The sequence below is a fragment of the Lissotriton vulgaris genome, unplaced genomic scaffold, assembly GCF_964263255.1.
Source record: "Lissotriton vulgaris unplaced genomic scaffold, aLisVul1.2 SCAFFOLD_624, whole genome shotgun sequence".
Classification (NCBI taxonomy): Eukaryota; Metazoa; Chordata; class Amphibia; order Caudata; family Salamandridae; genus Lissotriton; species Lissotriton vulgaris.
Genome location: NW_028255427.1, coordinates 984,668 through 1,002,707, shown reverse-complemented (window position 1 = coordinate 1,002,707; position 18,040 = coordinate 984,668). Strand labels below are relative to the sequence as shown.

General features: G+C 41.1%; 1 protein-coding gene across 1 annotated transcript in view; it reads right to left on the bottom strand.

The window, feature by feature from the left end:
* The window catches only part of LOC147659130 (cytochrome P450 2G1-like), a 356,398-nt gene that overhangs the window by 9,439 nt on the left and 328,919 nt on the right, over positions 1 to 18,040 (bottom strand). Inside the window, exon 6 of the mRNA XM_086951950.1 lies at positions 13,056 to 13,232. Within this exon, the coding sequence (XP_086808076.1) occupies positions 13,056 to 13,232 (177 nt within the window). The remainder of the gene's footprint in view (positions 1 to 13,055; positions 13,233 to 18,040) is intronic.

The window sequence follows — 18,040 nt, the reverse complement described above, 5'->3', positions numbered from 1 at the left end:
ATTGCTGGTCAAAAGAAGTGGGGTGAAGCTCAGGCTGGGTTGAGAGCCCTGGGGGCGTGAAGATGATTCTGGAGGTAAAACCGTAGCATGAAGGCATTCAGCAGTGAAGTTGGATAGACGGGGTGTGGGTAGAGACCGCAGGAGGAGTTGAGAGCCATGGGTTTTTGCAGTAGAGGTGTGGATGTGAGTGCATGAATCTGCTTGTTGCAAGAGGGAGGTGGTGTGGGAACATGAATCTGCTCATTGTGATGTTGTATTTCTATCTAGGACCCTAATTCGATATTCCCGATTCATGCCCGTATGTGGTTTTAATAAATAGTACCCGTATAGAGGCATAAGAATCAGATCCATATTTAGTAATAGTCCATGCAGTCCAAAGCACAGCAAGGCCATTCCCATAGACTCCTAGAAAGCACAACGCGTTCTTTAACAAACCAAGCCTCCAGCAGCCCGGAAATCCCCCTCCTGCTTTTGTTTTGATTTGCACAAGAACTCCTAGAGTCCAGCAAGAACTGTTAGTTCTTAATGACGTCTTATGTCCAACCTTACGTCAAACCCGACACCTTTCAGCTATAAATATACCAACGTTGCCTTAAGCAAACACACGGTGGTGGAGAGAAGAGCGACGTTCTACTTGTCCGAGAGCCCAGCTGTCGCCAGAGCAGAAGGAAGCCGCCCCTCCCTTTTTGACGAGCTGGAGAAGCTGCTTTTTCTCACGTCGAGAAATCCAGCTCCGGTGTTCCCGAGTTACCCACGCGGGTTGCTGGGAGATTGAGTCCTGAGAAGCAAGATACAAGACCTCCTTCATTCTATAACCAAGGTACGGAGCTGAATAAATCCTTAGAGAGAATTCTGGATTCTGATCCTTGGCAAAAACCTAACTTTAACTTAAAACTGCTACTTACTTACTCCTTCCCACGTATTAGGCTTAGGTCAGGCACACTGGGGTAGGCGTATCTTAGAAGCACCAGTTGAGTTTGTTTAGTCAATGTTTTTATGTATGTATATATTTTATATATTTTAAAGTATCATATGGCTAAGAAACCATATCAATGCTTTTACAGTATTATTTCATAATACTACTTTTACTGTACGCACTTTACTTTATGATAAGTATTGCAACTGTGGCAATTCATTTCTCTTGCATGAGAAAGGAGACTGCTCAATAAAATAACACCTTTTATTGAAAATGCCCGTCTCTCTATGTCTCTGCACTCTGGTGAAACTAAGCATGCACGATTGACTGAGTGAAATAGCCGTCTATTGTTTTCACACGACTCTAGAGATACACTCTTTATTCTGAGGGAGCAAAGTTGTCATGTTTATGCGGTTGTCAGAAACTAATCCCTTCTTGTCTAAATCAGGACGGTTAACCCTTTCCTGAACATTCGAGAAAGCTTCTAGTGACCTCTGAGCTAACTGGCAAAACTGATTAAGTCTAACATAGTCAGTAGAGACCTAGATGACCTCAGTCCCACGTCTACACTGCTGTTTATGTTATTCCAATGCGCAGAGCCTATTGGGAATATAGGAACTACACTACATGGCGCCCAACGTTTGGTAAGGCGATAATCTAACTCAAGACACTAGAGTAGCTCAGTCATGCTTTTCACACAGACCCCTTTTTCCCGTAAAAACTCCAATAGACGTCTGGAGTGGGTGAAAGGTTAATATCCGCCGGAACTTAGTAGGATGAGAATCCTATGTATTAGTTCTTGGTTTAGTCAACGTTGAAGGATACAGTGTTCCAAAATATTGTGCACCTAATCTTTGTTTCCTTGAAACTTGATCTGCAACAAAACTTTCTATCAGTAAAATGGGAGAAAGTGAAGACGAAAGAGAGAAAGAAGCATTAGCAGCTCGACTCTTAGCGGAAGACTCAAGTCTTCAAGAAAATTACCCGAATGCTATAATCATTCCGGTCAATATAAGAAGAACTATAACTCTTAAACTTATAGAGAATGGACTATCACCAATAGGTGGTACAGTCATATTCATGATAGAGGCACATGAGTTTCGGCAGACAGAGGTATTCTATTCATGGATACATTTTCCAGCAGCACACGCTGTGACAAAAGACTTCCACTATTACAAAATAGAGGAACCTCCGGATATATACACTCCTTTCGAGGACGTTGAAATCCCACTAACATACCAAGAGCACCTGCTCTGGTTTAAAGGCGCCCTAAAACATCAAAATCACATCACCAGGCACGGTCCACTAGGTAGACCAGGAGCCACGTGGCCGGTTCTAGCCAGCTACACACCACGCCCAGACATTGATAAAATGTCGGACCGGGAACTTTTAGCTCAGCTAAAACTTTTAATTAAAATACATAGACAATTGGTCCAATATGTCATGCGGACTGCAACAGTCCAACCAGCAACTAACATCCCACAACTGACCCCTCATCAGGGGAACACAAACAAAATTACACCACAGAACATACAATCGTGTCTTGGTAAAACACCCGCAAAACGGGAACAAATTCCATTCTGGTTAGCTCAAAAAATCACCCAGATAGAGGCAGTATTTCCTGATACTACCCCACACAAAAAACACAGAATTCTGACTATCAGAATCCCAATGGGGATCGCACCACATGTGGAGGACTGTGACACTTGGGGTACAGTCTTTGCTTCTATCTACACAAAAACACATGGTGTTCCATCTATGGCGGTTATACCAGATGTCCTAAGACAGATTCAAAATGAATACAGTCCAGAACCTGCTTTAACTCTGGGTATGAAATTACTGAAGGACTTTAAGCAGGTCTCAGCTATATTATTAGCCAACATAAAAGGAGAAGCAGCATGTGTGACAATCTGCCAGAAATTGAAGGAGACAGATATAACAGACCAACCATTTGAGCTTGCTAAAATCATAGAAACATCCTATGAAGAATTAGGAAGAGATAGTTTGGGTGGTAAACCGGTAAAACCCCAACTAATTGAAAATCCTGAAAAAACCTATATTAAAAATAATCTAAATACTCCAAAAAAGAGCTGGGATCGTAATAAACAATCCACTCCCAGAGAAAAACAATTCCAGTCCAGAGGAAGGTCTCCCCAACGGAGGAATAAATCATCGGTTGAAGGAGACAAATCTCCCCAAAGGGAACCCTCGGAAAAAAGATATAACTTTAGAGATAGGGATAAAATAAGAAAACCTGACAGATATCAAGACATTGATACACGTCCCTCTCGATCCTTCTCACTCAATCTTTCTCGATCTTCCTCACAGAAACCGGAAAGAAGAGGACGGTCAGAACACAAGGAAGAGCACGTCAAGTCCAAAGACAAAGAACCTGCTCATCAAAGTAGGAAAACACAATTTCCCAGAAAGAAGGTAGCAAGTATTAAAATTAAACATGCAGAGGATTCTGAGGACACAAATGAAAAACGGAGAGTGGGCCCAGACAATGCTAGACAGTGCAGCAGAAGTGACCACAGCTCGCAAGATCCTGATGAATCTTCTGGAGACAGTGGACACGAATGAATACATTCAGGTGGAAACTGCAGACACACGAGTTAGTGTGCCCCATAAACTATATGAAATAACATTGCTTTTAGAGGGAGATAAAACTAGGAAAATTAAAAGTCTCTTTTGGGAAAATCTTTCTAAAGGCTTTTAGCTAGTTCTTTGAACACGTGCACTCTATCTTTTCCAACTGACAATAACAGCCTTGTCTAATAACTTAGCGGTTTGTAGAACCAATTTTGGCTAGTAGAGTTTGTCTGTTGTAGATACTAACACTCTCCTGTTGTTTGAGTTAAAGGCTATGACATCCTGTTAGCTGAAAAAGACTGGCCACCAGATTTTGTCAGGGAGTGCCCTCATGGCGAAGAAATGATTATGCCTGCTTTCTCAAATAATATCCCAATTCATAAAAAATACACATTTGCAAGAAAATGGGCGGTGGCCCAAGCCCCTGCATTATACAAAAATCATGTAGGATGGGATGAGGATTCTCCTCACCACAAAATCCAGTTAAAAAATCAACCGACTGCACAAAGACAGTACCCAGTTAAACAAGAAGCTTAAAAGCAAGTCAGGGTGATCTTAGATCAACTTGAATACCAAGGGGTGATTGAAACATGCACCTCACAAATGAACAATCCTTTGTTTCCTGTCTCCAAGCCAGACGATTCAAATCGTCTAGTTTTGGACTACAGACATTTAAACTCCTGCTGTAAAACATTTGCAGTACAAAATTCACACAGTGCAGCACTAATGAACAATATCGTGCACAAAAAATATAAAACGACATTAGACATTTCAAATGGATTCTTCTGTCAAAACATAGCACCTGAAAGCAGGTACTTGACCGCTTTCTCAATAATGGGGTCGCAAAAACAATTTTGCCGACTCCCTCAGGGATTCAAGAATAGCCCAGAATTATTCTCAGCAAGGGTAACAGAATTACTACAAATATATGATGATGAAGCATTATCATATGTCGATGACATCTATCTGACAGACGATGACCTGGAGTCTCACTTAAAAAGAGTGAACACCATAATTCTTGGGTTCGCATCAGAGGGTTACAAATTCAACTTTGAAAAGTCAAGAATTGCCCATCTAACAGTCCTTTTTTTAGGATATGAATTATCAAGTGAAGGCAAAAGCCTGGCAGACAACTTCTTAGGTGTGCAGTACTCCAAGCACCAAAAACGCTGAGAAATGTACAATCAATACTAGGTTTCCTGAATTTCGGAAGAACATACATTTTAAATTATGCAGATATGGTTAAACCTCTCTATGAATTAATAAAACCTGATTTCAAACCCATACATTGGACTCAAAAACACACAGAAATTTTGAGATCATTACAGACAGACATGTTAACTAAAACAAAATTGAAAACTCGCGACAACGTAGGCAACCTTGTAATCCGAGTAATCCCAGGAAAATGCGGATTCACATACCTGACCTCCAATGAGGGAGAAACGGTACCAATAGCTTACAAATCACACTTGTACACTCAAGCAGAAATGAAATTCAGCTCTACAGAAAAAATTCTGACAGTGGTTCAAACTGCTGTAGCAAAAGAAAGAGCCCTAGCCCAAGGCAAAAGAATAACTGTTTATGCAGCAGAATCAGCCCTTGAGGCATTAACAAGTCCACCAAACTTGAAAACAGTGGCATTAGATCCAAAATGGATACAATGGGAAAATTCTCCTGCTACAGAAGACGTGAAATACTATTTTGACCCGAAAATGAAAAAACTAGATGATCTAGAATATGAACAAGAATATCCTCTGCCAATCGGAATTTTGCCTCTCGAATGATATACCTGTGTATTCTATATGGATAGATTTGCACACCATTACGATGTAGAGAAAAAAATTCTACAATGAAAGGGGGGCGATTGTTAAATCGCGCTGGCACTGTGGTAGATTCAAACCGATGATTACCAAAACTGAATCACTCAGAAACTGCTCAGCTCAGCGAGCTGAAATAAGCTCTTTAAAGATGGCGCTTGAAAATGCCGATCCCAAATTCCCCAAACTAATAGTGTGCAATTCACATTACTGCGTCAAGTCATACAACAGTGATATGCAGACATGGAGCGAGAATGGGTACAAAGATGACACAGGTGCCACAATAAAGCACAAAAAGCTTTGGGAACAAGTAGTTCTTTTACAAAAAGAACTACAAAAGACTCACGTGATACATACACTGAGTCTTCGACGTGATGGCGTTCACATTGCAGGGAATTTATTGGCTGATAGAGCCACAGCGGCGGCTGGTCAACCGGCTTCCGTAGCCACTAAAAAGCGTTCAGAAAAACAAATAGATGGAGAAACCATGCTGGCGGTAAAAGCCTCATTAAAAGGCGATTATGCAGCATTACCTCTCAAATATCAACTCAATAATACATACATAATTGATGCAAACTCCGTTCCTTTTGCTCAAATCCCTGGAGTGGGGGATAGAGTAATTCCAAACACGAACCAGAGAGTTTTCTTGATTGAAGACGCACATATGGGATTGGGTCTGAGGCACCAAGAGATCCTGAAATCTCTGATAGAATTACAATCAAATTACTGGTGGCCGGGAATGATCGTAGATATCTACAATTTTGCAACAAATTGTGAGGACTGCAACAGAGATCGCAGTTGTGAACCGGACCAGACAACAGCCCAGACACCACTATTAGACATCATCAGGCTATCTATGCGCAGACGTCCGACTGGACAAATGCGGTCCCATAATTATTAAGATTTGATTCACTAAAAATGTAGGCCCCAGCGCTCAGCTGACGCCAGAACTGTTATAAAAGATTTGCGAGTCTTTATCGGCACATACGCAATTGGCATGCTACATTCTGACCAGGGTCCTGCGTTTAGCTCTCGAGCTTACAAAGAGGCCATGACCAGCATGGGCATTGCATTGCGGTACTCTTCTCCCTTACATCCTGAGGGAAATGCGGTAGTGGAAAGAAAAAACTGTGACATAAAGCAATCTATAACGTCGAGGATATTAGGTTCGGGTGATGGGTGGGTCAAACATTTAATAAGTGTCCAACGTAGTCTTAATAACATGCAAAGAGATTCTCTAAAAGGTTTCAGTCCGTATGAACTTTTGTTTGGAACTAGAATGATTATCCAGGATTTGGATCATCAGACTTCAGTGGTAGAAGAAAAATCTTTTGATATCAAAGATAGTTTGGCTGTTTTACAGGACTTGAATGAAACAAGAAATAGTCTAAGTAACATAAAGAATAAGCCAACAACCACTGAAGAACCACCTGTCCCAGCAAGACCTGTCTGGATTCCAAAGATTGGGGATCTGGTCAGAGAAAAGATCGCGGTGAAGAAGGATTTTGGGCCTTCTTACAGAAAAGCAGTACCTGTCTTAGCTATCAGCGGAACAAGATCAGTAGTACTACCGCCACTTGCTGGTAAAAAAAGAAAACAGAATTGTTTCAATCGACCTGGTGAAACCACAAACATGTGGCCGATAATAAATAGCAGGCCCAGTGGACTCCCAAGAAATAGCAGAAGACCAAACTTTGCTACAATCCAAGAGGTTCAAACTGAGAGACTAATCACATTTGATAAACCAACAGTAAATAAAAAAGGACTATGCAACAAAGCCATGGAACTTGTGTCTCTTGAAACCCAAATTGCAACAATTCGTGAAGGTACACCAATCTACAATGCTGTAGCTTCAGAATGTACAAACGTAACAAAAGAAAATGCAAAGATCAATAGAAATCCCGAAGCGATCCCACCAATTGACAGAACTGCACCTGGCTATTTTATCAACTTTGATGAATTTTCCGATGATCCAAGTGAACATGGAAACAAGCCAGCAACAAAAACTTTAAAAGAGAAAATGACCGAGCTGTTTCACCAACTAAAAGAGACATATCTGATCTCACCATGGATTGAATTTTGGACTGTGTTAGGTGTACTTTTCCTCCTGCTTTGGCTCATCATGGTTTTATGTTTGGGTAGATTCATTGATGGAAAATATAGTACAATGGACACAGCAAGTCAGAACATCAACTTGGTCCTAAAGACGCACAGATCCTCTCACATCGAGAAAAGAGAACTATCATCAGTGAACATCACAGCCAATCCAATACCTGGGGGTATTGTATGGGACAGAACTGACTATGATATTTATGGCCCGATTGAGCTCTTGAAGTATCCACACCAGTTCAAGATTTCCTTAAGTGATTTTGTGAAACCAAGTTCCTTTTCTGATGATTGGGATTTTGAAAATATTGATAATATGATGTCAGATTTAATAATGTCAGCTAAATTTACAAAACATGATTATTTATAGGGTTCATCAAATTATGAGGAATTATACTGTTACAATCACTATGGTCATCACTATTTGCATAAATCTGCACAACCTAGAAATGTTTTTACTTATAATCAATGGGAACATTGTCCAACACCACCAAAAGGAAGTTCGAAAACATTTTTTGAGAAATTTCCATACTTCTCAGGGTTGACAACAGTGATCCAGAAACGTTTTATTTTAAAATGTTAAATAGGACAGGAATGAAAAACATGCTGACAAATACTAAATTGATTTATTCGGAAAAATTTGATGACAAAATGTCAACATTTGGTTTTGAATTTTAGAAAAACAACATTGAAACAAAAACGATCTGGGGAACAAAAGACTGGCATGTACAAGGTCTAGAATCATTATTCAGAGCCTGCATGATCCCAGAACAAATAATATTCCTGAATGATACCATTCAACAAACTTCTTGTCTTGGTTTAGCTAAGATAAAAGACTTAAACAAACCGTCTATTCCGAAGCCCATACCTGATTACAACAGTACTACTGATATGGAAATAGACGTATCCCATATTTTTCACCAAAACAGAACAAATCCTGATTGGAAAAAATGGTTGATCTGGCCCATAGACACAAACAACTGTCAAGATAGATTCCTGAACAAAAGACAGGGGTTCCAAATGACCAGACCAGATCCAAGATATTCCCAGAGACAACATCCAGGGATAGTTACAACATACAGTGTAGGGAAACTATGCCTTGAGTGGCTACAAACATCCACACTGGCTGAAATTAAGCAACACTTTACTTTACTTAAAGAAGGTGCTGACTTGCGAGATTTCATAATGGGACCTCGCAAACAGCGTCAAAAACGTTTCATAGCGGCCTATATATACGCTGCATACAACGAAGCTTGGAAAGTAATGCAAATTGAAACAGCAGAAAGAAGTACGAGAAATTGATCGTATCAATTTGGAAAAATCACTTTCTGTTGTGGAAAATGGGTTAACGACTCTGTCTTCCAGAATTTATTCATTGGACAGTATTGTATCATCTGCCTTTGATATGACTTGCTAATGTTACAACATGGTCAGTCTCAATTGCGTTCTATTTTACAGCTTGGCTGGACGTTGCAAAACCTACGTTCAGGCTACGTGCCATGGCGTCTTATCAACATAACGTCATTATTTTCTATCTTTAACCTTACTGATAAACAAATCAGTTTGGCACAAAAAGGATCAGATTATACGATTCTGAGCATTGAAAAACTTGAGAGATTACCATTGACAATGTCAGAGAGACCTGTCATTGAATGGATAATACACGGAAAAATTACAATTCCAATAACAACTTTCCAGTTTAAATATTGCCAAGAATATATACCAGCAGGCCAGTATGAAAGGTTGGGCAAAGGTTACATCAAATCAACCTGGGATTTACCTTACACACACAAATGTTATAGTGAAAGGAAAAAGGAGGTATTCCTTAGTGGTAATAATTGTAAAAAATCACTAAGCAGTACACTTCTGTGTCAAGGTATTAACTTGCATGGATCCTGCGAAGGGTCTTCGAATAACCTTTCATGTCACCTGCAAGGCACTCCTGCAACACAGATAGAACCATTCTTCAGACAACTCTCCAACGGTAGCTACGTTGTAATAACTGACCACAGCTGTTGTGGATTGGTGCCAGGAGAATGTTATCTCGTAACTGTTACTTCCAGGGTCGTTTGCTGTATGCAAGTATTGTATCCAAACAGCAATCCAGACATGGAGGCGGCAATATGGCCTTATGTGAATATCTCTTCTATTCGAATTGATATTTTAGGCAGAATGAAGTCTATTCTTTTACAGAAACTGTGCCTTTGACATCATCCAAAGACACGTATGACCTGCAAGTTGCAAGGACAGCTGCAGAGATACATACCCTTTTATCGACAAATTGCCCCGTGCATTTCATAGAAATGTTAAGTCAAATTTTAAACATGTCTGATACCAGTGGCATCGCACATGTATTTAAGACAATTTTTTCGGGACTGTTAACACCATTTGAAACAGTTCTGGGCATCTTCCTGAATTTTGTCCATTCTGTCTTTGGCGGCCTACCTTTAATTTTGGGACTCGTAGCAGGAATTTTATTTTTGCTCCTTCTGCTCGGATATGGCAAGCCTATCCACAGACAAGACTCCAGCAACGATGGAATGAAACGATCCTAGGAATACGATACCGAGACCGTATCACTAAGGTCCTCGGATTGGCCCGGCTAAGAGATCTGAGTACAACTTGGTTTCTTTCATTCAGACCAATCTGGCAGGATTGCATCTTACCTGTGCTTCGATGTCTGCTATGCGGAGAAGAATGCGTGTTGGACGTCTGTCTTACACTACCATCAGCAGTACCAATGGATATCGATACTTTGCTAGGTCCGGTAACGACTCATGCAACATGTTGTCCCCAGCGGCTACCTATTCTGATGACAGCATTCGTTGAGACTTCACCACTACGAGTAGGTGGCGGTGAAGTACGAGAGGAAAGCAGCACCAAACAGGTACAACCTTCTGTGAGCATTACTGATCCAAACATCGATGATAGCAATCACGCAGAGAACTGCACAATTTCAGTATTTTCAAACTTGGTCGAACTTTCACCTGATGTGGTAGACCAATTTTTTGCGAGTCTGTCTGATATGATGTTCTCCCCTGAACAACGGGAATAACTTTTTAGAACGATAAGCACACAGCGTTCCCTGAACTCTGAATTTGGCCTTCGGTTCTGTTAAACAAAGCAATTGAAAACATTTGGAACTATTTTTCCTCTGAAAACGAAATTATTTTTCCTTTCAAATCAAAATATTTTTCCATTTTTCCCGGCACATGATACTTTGCTTAAAGTAGAACTATTCTTAGTGAACAGAGCTTCTATTTTTACAAACATTAGAGACAATATTTTACCTCAGCCTCTAGCACATGTACAATATCATATAAATATGTGATAAAATGGTCTCGACCTTCTATTCTGTATACAGAGCCATTTCATGTGAAATTTCATTAATAATTTTCGCAATTCATTCAGCTGATATATATGAACTTAACTGAATGATAACCTTGCTTGAAAACGTACAGTACCAATACTCATTTTCGTGTATAAACCATACACCATTTCAAATGCAATTACTTATTTTGGGGTGGGTTGGAAAACACACATGCATCATATGTTTACTGTTGCTTATTTTTTAGTAATGATGGACATTAATCCGTGGAGTGGGTGTTGTATTTCTATCTAGGACCCTTATTCGATATTCCCGATTCATGCCCTTATGTGGTTTTAATAAATAGTACCCTTATAGAGGCATAAGAATCAGATCCATATTTAGTAATAGCCCATGCCGTCCAAAGCACGGCAAGGCCACTCCCATAGACTCCTAGAAAGCACAACGCGTTCTTTAAACAAACCAAGCCTCCAGCAGCCCGGGAATCCCCCTCCTGCTTTTGTTTTGATTTGCACAAGAACTCCTAGAGTCCAGCAAGAACTGTTAGTTCTTAATGACGTCTTATGTCCAACCCGACACCTTTCAGGTATAAATATACCAACGTTGCCTTAAGCAAACACACGGTGGTGGGGAGCAGAGCGACGTTCTACTTGTCCGAGAGCCCAGCTGTCGCCAGAGCTGAAGGAAGCCGCCCCTCCCTTTTTGACGCGCTGCCTTTTCTCACGTCGAGAAATCCAGCTCCTGTGTTCCCGAGTTACCCTCGCAGGTTCCTGAGAATCGAGATACAAGACCTCCTTCATTCTATAACCAAGGTACGGAGCTGATTAAAACCTTAGAGAGAATTCTTGATTCTGATCCTTGGCAAAAACCTAACTTTAACTTAAAACTGCTACTTACTTACTCCTTCCCACGTATTAGGCTTAGGTCAGGTACACTGGGGTAGGCGTATCTTAGAAGCACCAGTTGATTTCGTTTAGTCAATGTTTTTATGTATGTATATATTTTATATATTTTAAAGTATCATGTGGCTAAGAAACCATATCAATGCTTTTACAGTATTATTTCATAATACTACTTTTACTGTATGCACTTTACTTTATGATAAGTATTGCAATTGTGGCAATTTATTTCTCTTGCATGAGAAAGGAGACTGCTCAATAAAATAACACCTTTTATTGAAAACGCCCATCTCTCTATGTCTCTGCACTCTGGTGAAACTAAGCATGCACGATTTTCTGAGTGAAATAGCCGTCTATTGTTTTCACACGACTCTAGAGATACACTCTTTATTTTGAGGGAGCAAAGTTGTCATGTTTATGCGGTTGTCAGAAACTAATCCCTTCTTGTCTAAATCAGGACGGTTAACCCTTTCCTGAAAATTCGAGAATGCTTCTAGTGACCTCTGAGCTAGCTGGCAAAACTAATTAAGTCTAACATATTCAGTAGAGACCTAGATGACCTCAGTCCTACGTCTACACTGCTGTTTATGTTATTCCAATGTGCAGAGCCTATTGGGAATATAGGAACTACACTACAGGGAGAGGGAGGAGAAGTTGGTTTAATGATAGAGGGGCCAGGGGTGCCACCAGAGGGCACGGTGGTGTAAAGTGCAGTGAAGTATCAGTTAAAAATTTTAGGTTTCGTTCTGAGGCTAGGACTAGGATGTTCTATTTCTGTAGATGGTTATGGTCAGTTCTCCCCTAAAGTCCTGAAATAAGGATATAGTGAGCTCTAAGCATGAATAATACACAGTTAATAACATTTGCTTGTTTACATGTTAAAGTTGATATAATGCAGAAACATTTAATATGTGAAAACCCTTTCACAGTTAACAAGTGGAGAATCAAGCTCTGAATCAATTGCCCACCCTCCAAACACCAGAAACCTAAAACTATAATGCCAATAATTAGAGAGATCTTCAGATGACAAAGTGCATTTGCACAGGCTTGCCAAAAGATGGACAAAATAGAAAATACCTGCAGATCATAGTTTGTGAAGTCCAGAAGAATTCAAGCTAGACATTTTTAGGGAAAAATCATTACCAGGTATGCATGTTCACATCTACAAGTTCATTCAAATGAATCTTTTTAAATGCAAAGATGTAGCTACAATCCTGATCTCTTGTACTGTAATATTGAAGGGGCAGTAGTGGAAGCCTGTGTGACCTCCAGTAAAGGTTTACGAGACTACACCTACTTACAGCAAGGACTCCTGTCTGACTAGAGGGACCTCTAGAAAAGGTCTTTGTCATTACAGTCTAACAATTTATGTCTAACTTGAAGGACACCTCACTTACCTGCTCCATTCTGATGAGGAAGCAGTCAATGTAGTCCCGGGGATTGCTGAGATCCAGAGTCCCTTGGTTAATTTTCACTTTTTTTTCAGTGAAGGTCAGAAGATCAGCTAGGATGTTAAATATTTTGTGATGAGGTCCTGGTAGAAAATCCATTACACGTGGATATGTGTCATACATCTAGGCAAAAGATAGGTATAGTAAAATACATTTGTTAAACATTTTATTTTTCTACTTTTTTGATTTCATATTTTTATATGGTGCCATGGACTGTAATGGTGATGTTGCTGGAAGCTGAAAGTAAATCGTTGTCACAATTGAGTTATTGTACAGGGAATACGTTTATTGGGTAGGAATATTGAGGTAGCAAATGGTGTTTCACATCATTACATTTTATGGCCCAACTCACAAAGGTGTTGCTATGGGTAGTTATATTGTACTCCTGTTGTACCTCTCATTTAATCCAAACTTTTAAGAGTATTTCTGGCTTACCTTTAGAACCCAACTCACAAAGGTAAATCTGCATGTGGAGATATCAGCAAATATAGATTTATACCTGTGCATAGGTATACATCTCAGATTACATGTAATTCAGTAATACTGGGCAGAGAATTTCTGTAGAAGTACTTTTTCCAACCTCCTAGCTTGAAGGGGTGGGTACACATTCATATTAAAATATGACCAGAAAGTTATTTCTATTAATATTACGATGGCATTTCAGGTGTATATCAACCAAACACATTTTTGCAGAGTATGGGGCAGTCTCTTTTTACACTATATATAACTTTGTTTTGAAAAGAATATGGAAACAGGCATAACCATGAGAAAATAACCTGATAAGCATTACTACTGGAGGCATAGAAATACAGCCGACCCCTTAGCTCTCACATTTTCTCCTTATGCTTCATGTTGTTGTGAAGTCAGACATAGTGTACATTTGTTCACGAAGTCCAGATATATATGTGTCTCCACCATCTGAACTGAGGGGGTTGAGACATGTAAGTCATGCAAGTCTACATTTAGGTGTACATCTACACTGAAGAATGGTGAATAGCAGAAAAGTGTAGACATTCACCTAAATGCATGAATAGAATTACCCACTTTTTTGCTATTCACCATTTTTCAGTATAGATGTACATCTAAATGTAGACTTGCATGACTTACATGTCTCAACCCCCTAAGGTTAGAGGGTGGACACACACACACACACACACACACACACACACATATATATATATATATATATATATTCATTGAAAAAAACCATAGGTTTCAGGCACGTTATAGTTAGGAATTAGCATTTAAAAACCTTATATATTCAATGAAAAAACCATAGGTTTCAGGGACGTTATAGTTAGCTGGACATTTCACTCGTACAAAACCATTGGAATTCCCCTGTTATAGTTAGTTCAGCTAACTATAACTCGTGCGCCCACAATGCACTGCTGATGACGTCACATATTACATCACTCATGGCATGTTCAGTGACATCACTGATGACATCATCCAGTGAATGTGTGTTTTACTGAAAATTAAATATGTTTTAAATATGTATATCTCAAGGTCGATAGAAGAATAAATTGGTATATAAGTGTCTAAATTGTTTTTTTTTTTAAATTGATTGTATAACGGACTGATTATTTGTATCTTAGTGAATACATGGGTTAATGTATCTTAGTGAATACATGGGTTAATGAGTAATGTTTAAATATGTAAATATCTGTATCAGTCTCTCACTTTGTGTATAAGTGTATGGATTGGTGAGTAGCTACATGAGGGTTTATATGGGTTATTACTTGTTTTTTTGAGTATCAGAATGAGTGTCTGAGTGTCTGTATTGTTCAGTGGGGGGTATTACTTAGTGCATAGATGCATGAATGCGTGCGTCACTGTTTGTATGTGTTGAAGACAGTATCTGTGCAGGACTGTATGGGTGGATGAGTGTGTGTATGGGTGTGTTAGTGAGTGAATGACTGTCTCAGTAATGTCTTTATAAGTAACTACATATGTTTTAAAGTAGTCCATGTGAGTATTGGTGTATATAAGTGAGTATATGTGAGAGTGAGAGATTGGAAGAGTTCCTGTATGAATAAGTATGTGTTTCTATAAGTGATTTTTTAAAAGAGTAAGTATGTGTAAGTTTCTGTAGAAGTAAGTTTGGTGGTATGTGTATAACTGTATATGCAAGTAAATTGATGTTTGATTCTTTATCAGCATGAGTAACTATGTGTGAGTAACTCTATGGATGAGTGGCGGTGTGTAACAGGATATATAGGTGTTTGAGTACATATGATGAATAAGTACATGTATGAGTGACTGTATAGGACTGTTGGTGAATGAGCGGATGTGTATGTAGATCTTGGAATTACTGAATAGGTTGTTGTAACTCGTATTGGGATGTCCATTATTTTGAAAATTTTAGTTTCTATTTTTGAATGTGGGTATGAGGGTAGGGTGAGAGGAGGTCTGCCACTCTATCACAAGGACGATGTAATCAGTGATGTCATCAGTGATATCATTTGAGATGTCATCAGTGATGTCATGAGTGATGTCACTGACCATGTCATGAGTGATATAATATGTGACATCATCAGCAGTGCATTGCGGGCGCACGAGTTATAGTTAGCTGAACTAACTATAATAGGGGAATTTTAATGGTGTTGTACAAGTGAAATGTCCAGCTAACTATAACGCCCCTGAAACCTATGTTTTTTTCAGTAAATTTCTAAGGTTTTTTAACTGCTAATTTCTAACTATAACGTGCCTGAATGTTTTTTTCAGTGAATTTCAAAGGTTTTTTAAATGCTAATTTCTAACTTTAACGTAACTGAAACCTATGGTTTTTTAAGTGAATGTCAAAGGTATTTTTAAATGCTAGTTTCTAACTATGCCTACAGAGGTAGGATATGTGAAGAAAGAAGAACAACGCATTGGAAGAAGAAAAAGAAATGCAGAAAGAAGCAACAGAAGTCCTCAAAGACGAAGAAAAGTGCATGAAAAATCAGGACATGTGCAGAAAGAACCAACAGAGGAGCCGAAAGAGGCCTTGTTTCAAAATCATCCTGTGCCCACATCTTTTGCGATGGGTACTGGTGTTAACTGACTCTGACTAACCAGGCCTAGAGCCAGCGGTATGCTAAAAGACACTTATAATACAGTGAAAACACCTATATACAGGGTACACTATGGGTTGGGTTACCCCTGTGATTAGAATGACCTCCTATGTAAGCCCCTAGTAGATAATAGGGCAGGGGGATTAAAACTACCTCTTAAAATGTGCCACGGGGTGCGTTTGCACACTAGTGAAGGGAAGGGGGAGCATGCATTGACATGTGTGCAAACAAGCCCCATGGGCATTTTAAGTTGGGGGATAAAGTCCCCTTGAATCCTGAGGGTCCCTAGGGTCCAACAAGCCCACTAGGTACCTCCATTATGCGCCACAGAGCTGCGTTGCAGAGAGGTGTAAAAAGGGGGGCTGTGTTGCCCCCCCTTCTTTTGAAAATTTTTTTGCCCTGGAAACCCCATCCCCCAGGGCCTGCCCCCTATTTTTTTTTAATAAAAAATTTGGAAGGGGGCTGTGTGGCCCCCCTCCCGAGGCCATAATCGTCCCCGGGGACCCCATCCCCGGTGCATTGCCATTTTTTCACTCTAATTTTATTGGAAGGGGCTGCGGGGCCCCCTCCTCGGGCCATTTATTGCCCTGGGACCCCATCCCCGGGGCCATCCTTTCCTTTTTTTTAATAATTTTTTTTATAATTGGGAAGGGGGGCCGCGTGGTCCCCCTCCCGGGCCACTTATGGCCCAGGGGACCCCATCCCCGGTGCTGGCCCTCTCCGTTGGGGACTGTGGGAGGTTTCCCAATCCCCCCACAGTCCTGTCGGCTCCCCGCCTCCTGCGGGAACTGGCATTGGTTTTCGACATAGGGGGCTGCTAAGATGCAGCTCCCTGTGTGGAAAAGCAGTTGGCTTTGGTATTTGGAAGAAAGAGCAGATTTCCTGCTCTCTCTTCCAAATGCCAAAGCAGAGTTTGCTATGGCAGGGCGGGAGCCGCAAGGCTCCTGCCCTGCCATAGCAAACTGCAGTGTCCCAGGGGTGGGCACCCTGAGACACTGCAGGAGGCCCTGGGGGGTGGTGGTCCCCAGGGCCATGACAGGGCTCCAGGAGGGGGGCCCCTCCCATCAATGACAAAGCCCCAGGAAGATGGTGGTTCCCCCGGGCTGGAGGGGTCCATCACAGACCCACCAATTTTAATATTTAGAGCCCCGGGGAGGTGGCGGGCCCTGGGGCGTGTGGGGGGGGGCTCGAGCCCCCCACACAGGTTATTTATTATGGGTTTTTTAATTAAACACAAGCCCCGGGGGTGGCGGTCCCCGGGGCTGCAGGGGGGCCTTTGAGCCCCCACCCATGTTTTTTACAAGCGTGGGGGTGGCGGTCCCTGAGGCTGGGGGGGCTGAGAGCCCTCCACAAATGTAATCAGGAAGCCCCGGGGGTGGCGGTACCTGAGGCTTGGGGGGATTTTGAGCCCCCCCAACCATTTATCTTAGAAGCCCCAGAGGTGGCGGTCCCCGGGGCTGGGGGGAGCTGTGAGCCCCCCAGACATGTTTCTAAAAAGCCCTGGGGGTGGAGGTCCCCGGGGCTGGGGTGCCCCTCAGTGCCCCCCATTATCATAAAAATATTGCCCCCAGGACGTGGCCCACCTGGGGGCTAAATACTAACGAAGCACGGGAGCCCATGCTTCGGTTTTTTTCGTGGCCGGATGTGCGAATCATAAGCGCATACCGCAAAAAATTTTTTAAATAAAACTTTTTGGGGGGGCCTTGGGGGTCCTTGTGGCCCTGAGCAGGCCTAGGGGGTCAGGGTGTTTCCACCCTGCCCCCTTTTCGTGTTTTGCATGTTTTTTTTTCTGTTTTCACAGCCAATTAGCATGACAGCCATTTAGCATGAAACTCGTGATATGGAGGGTGCGCGCATCCTGCGCGGCCATAGATA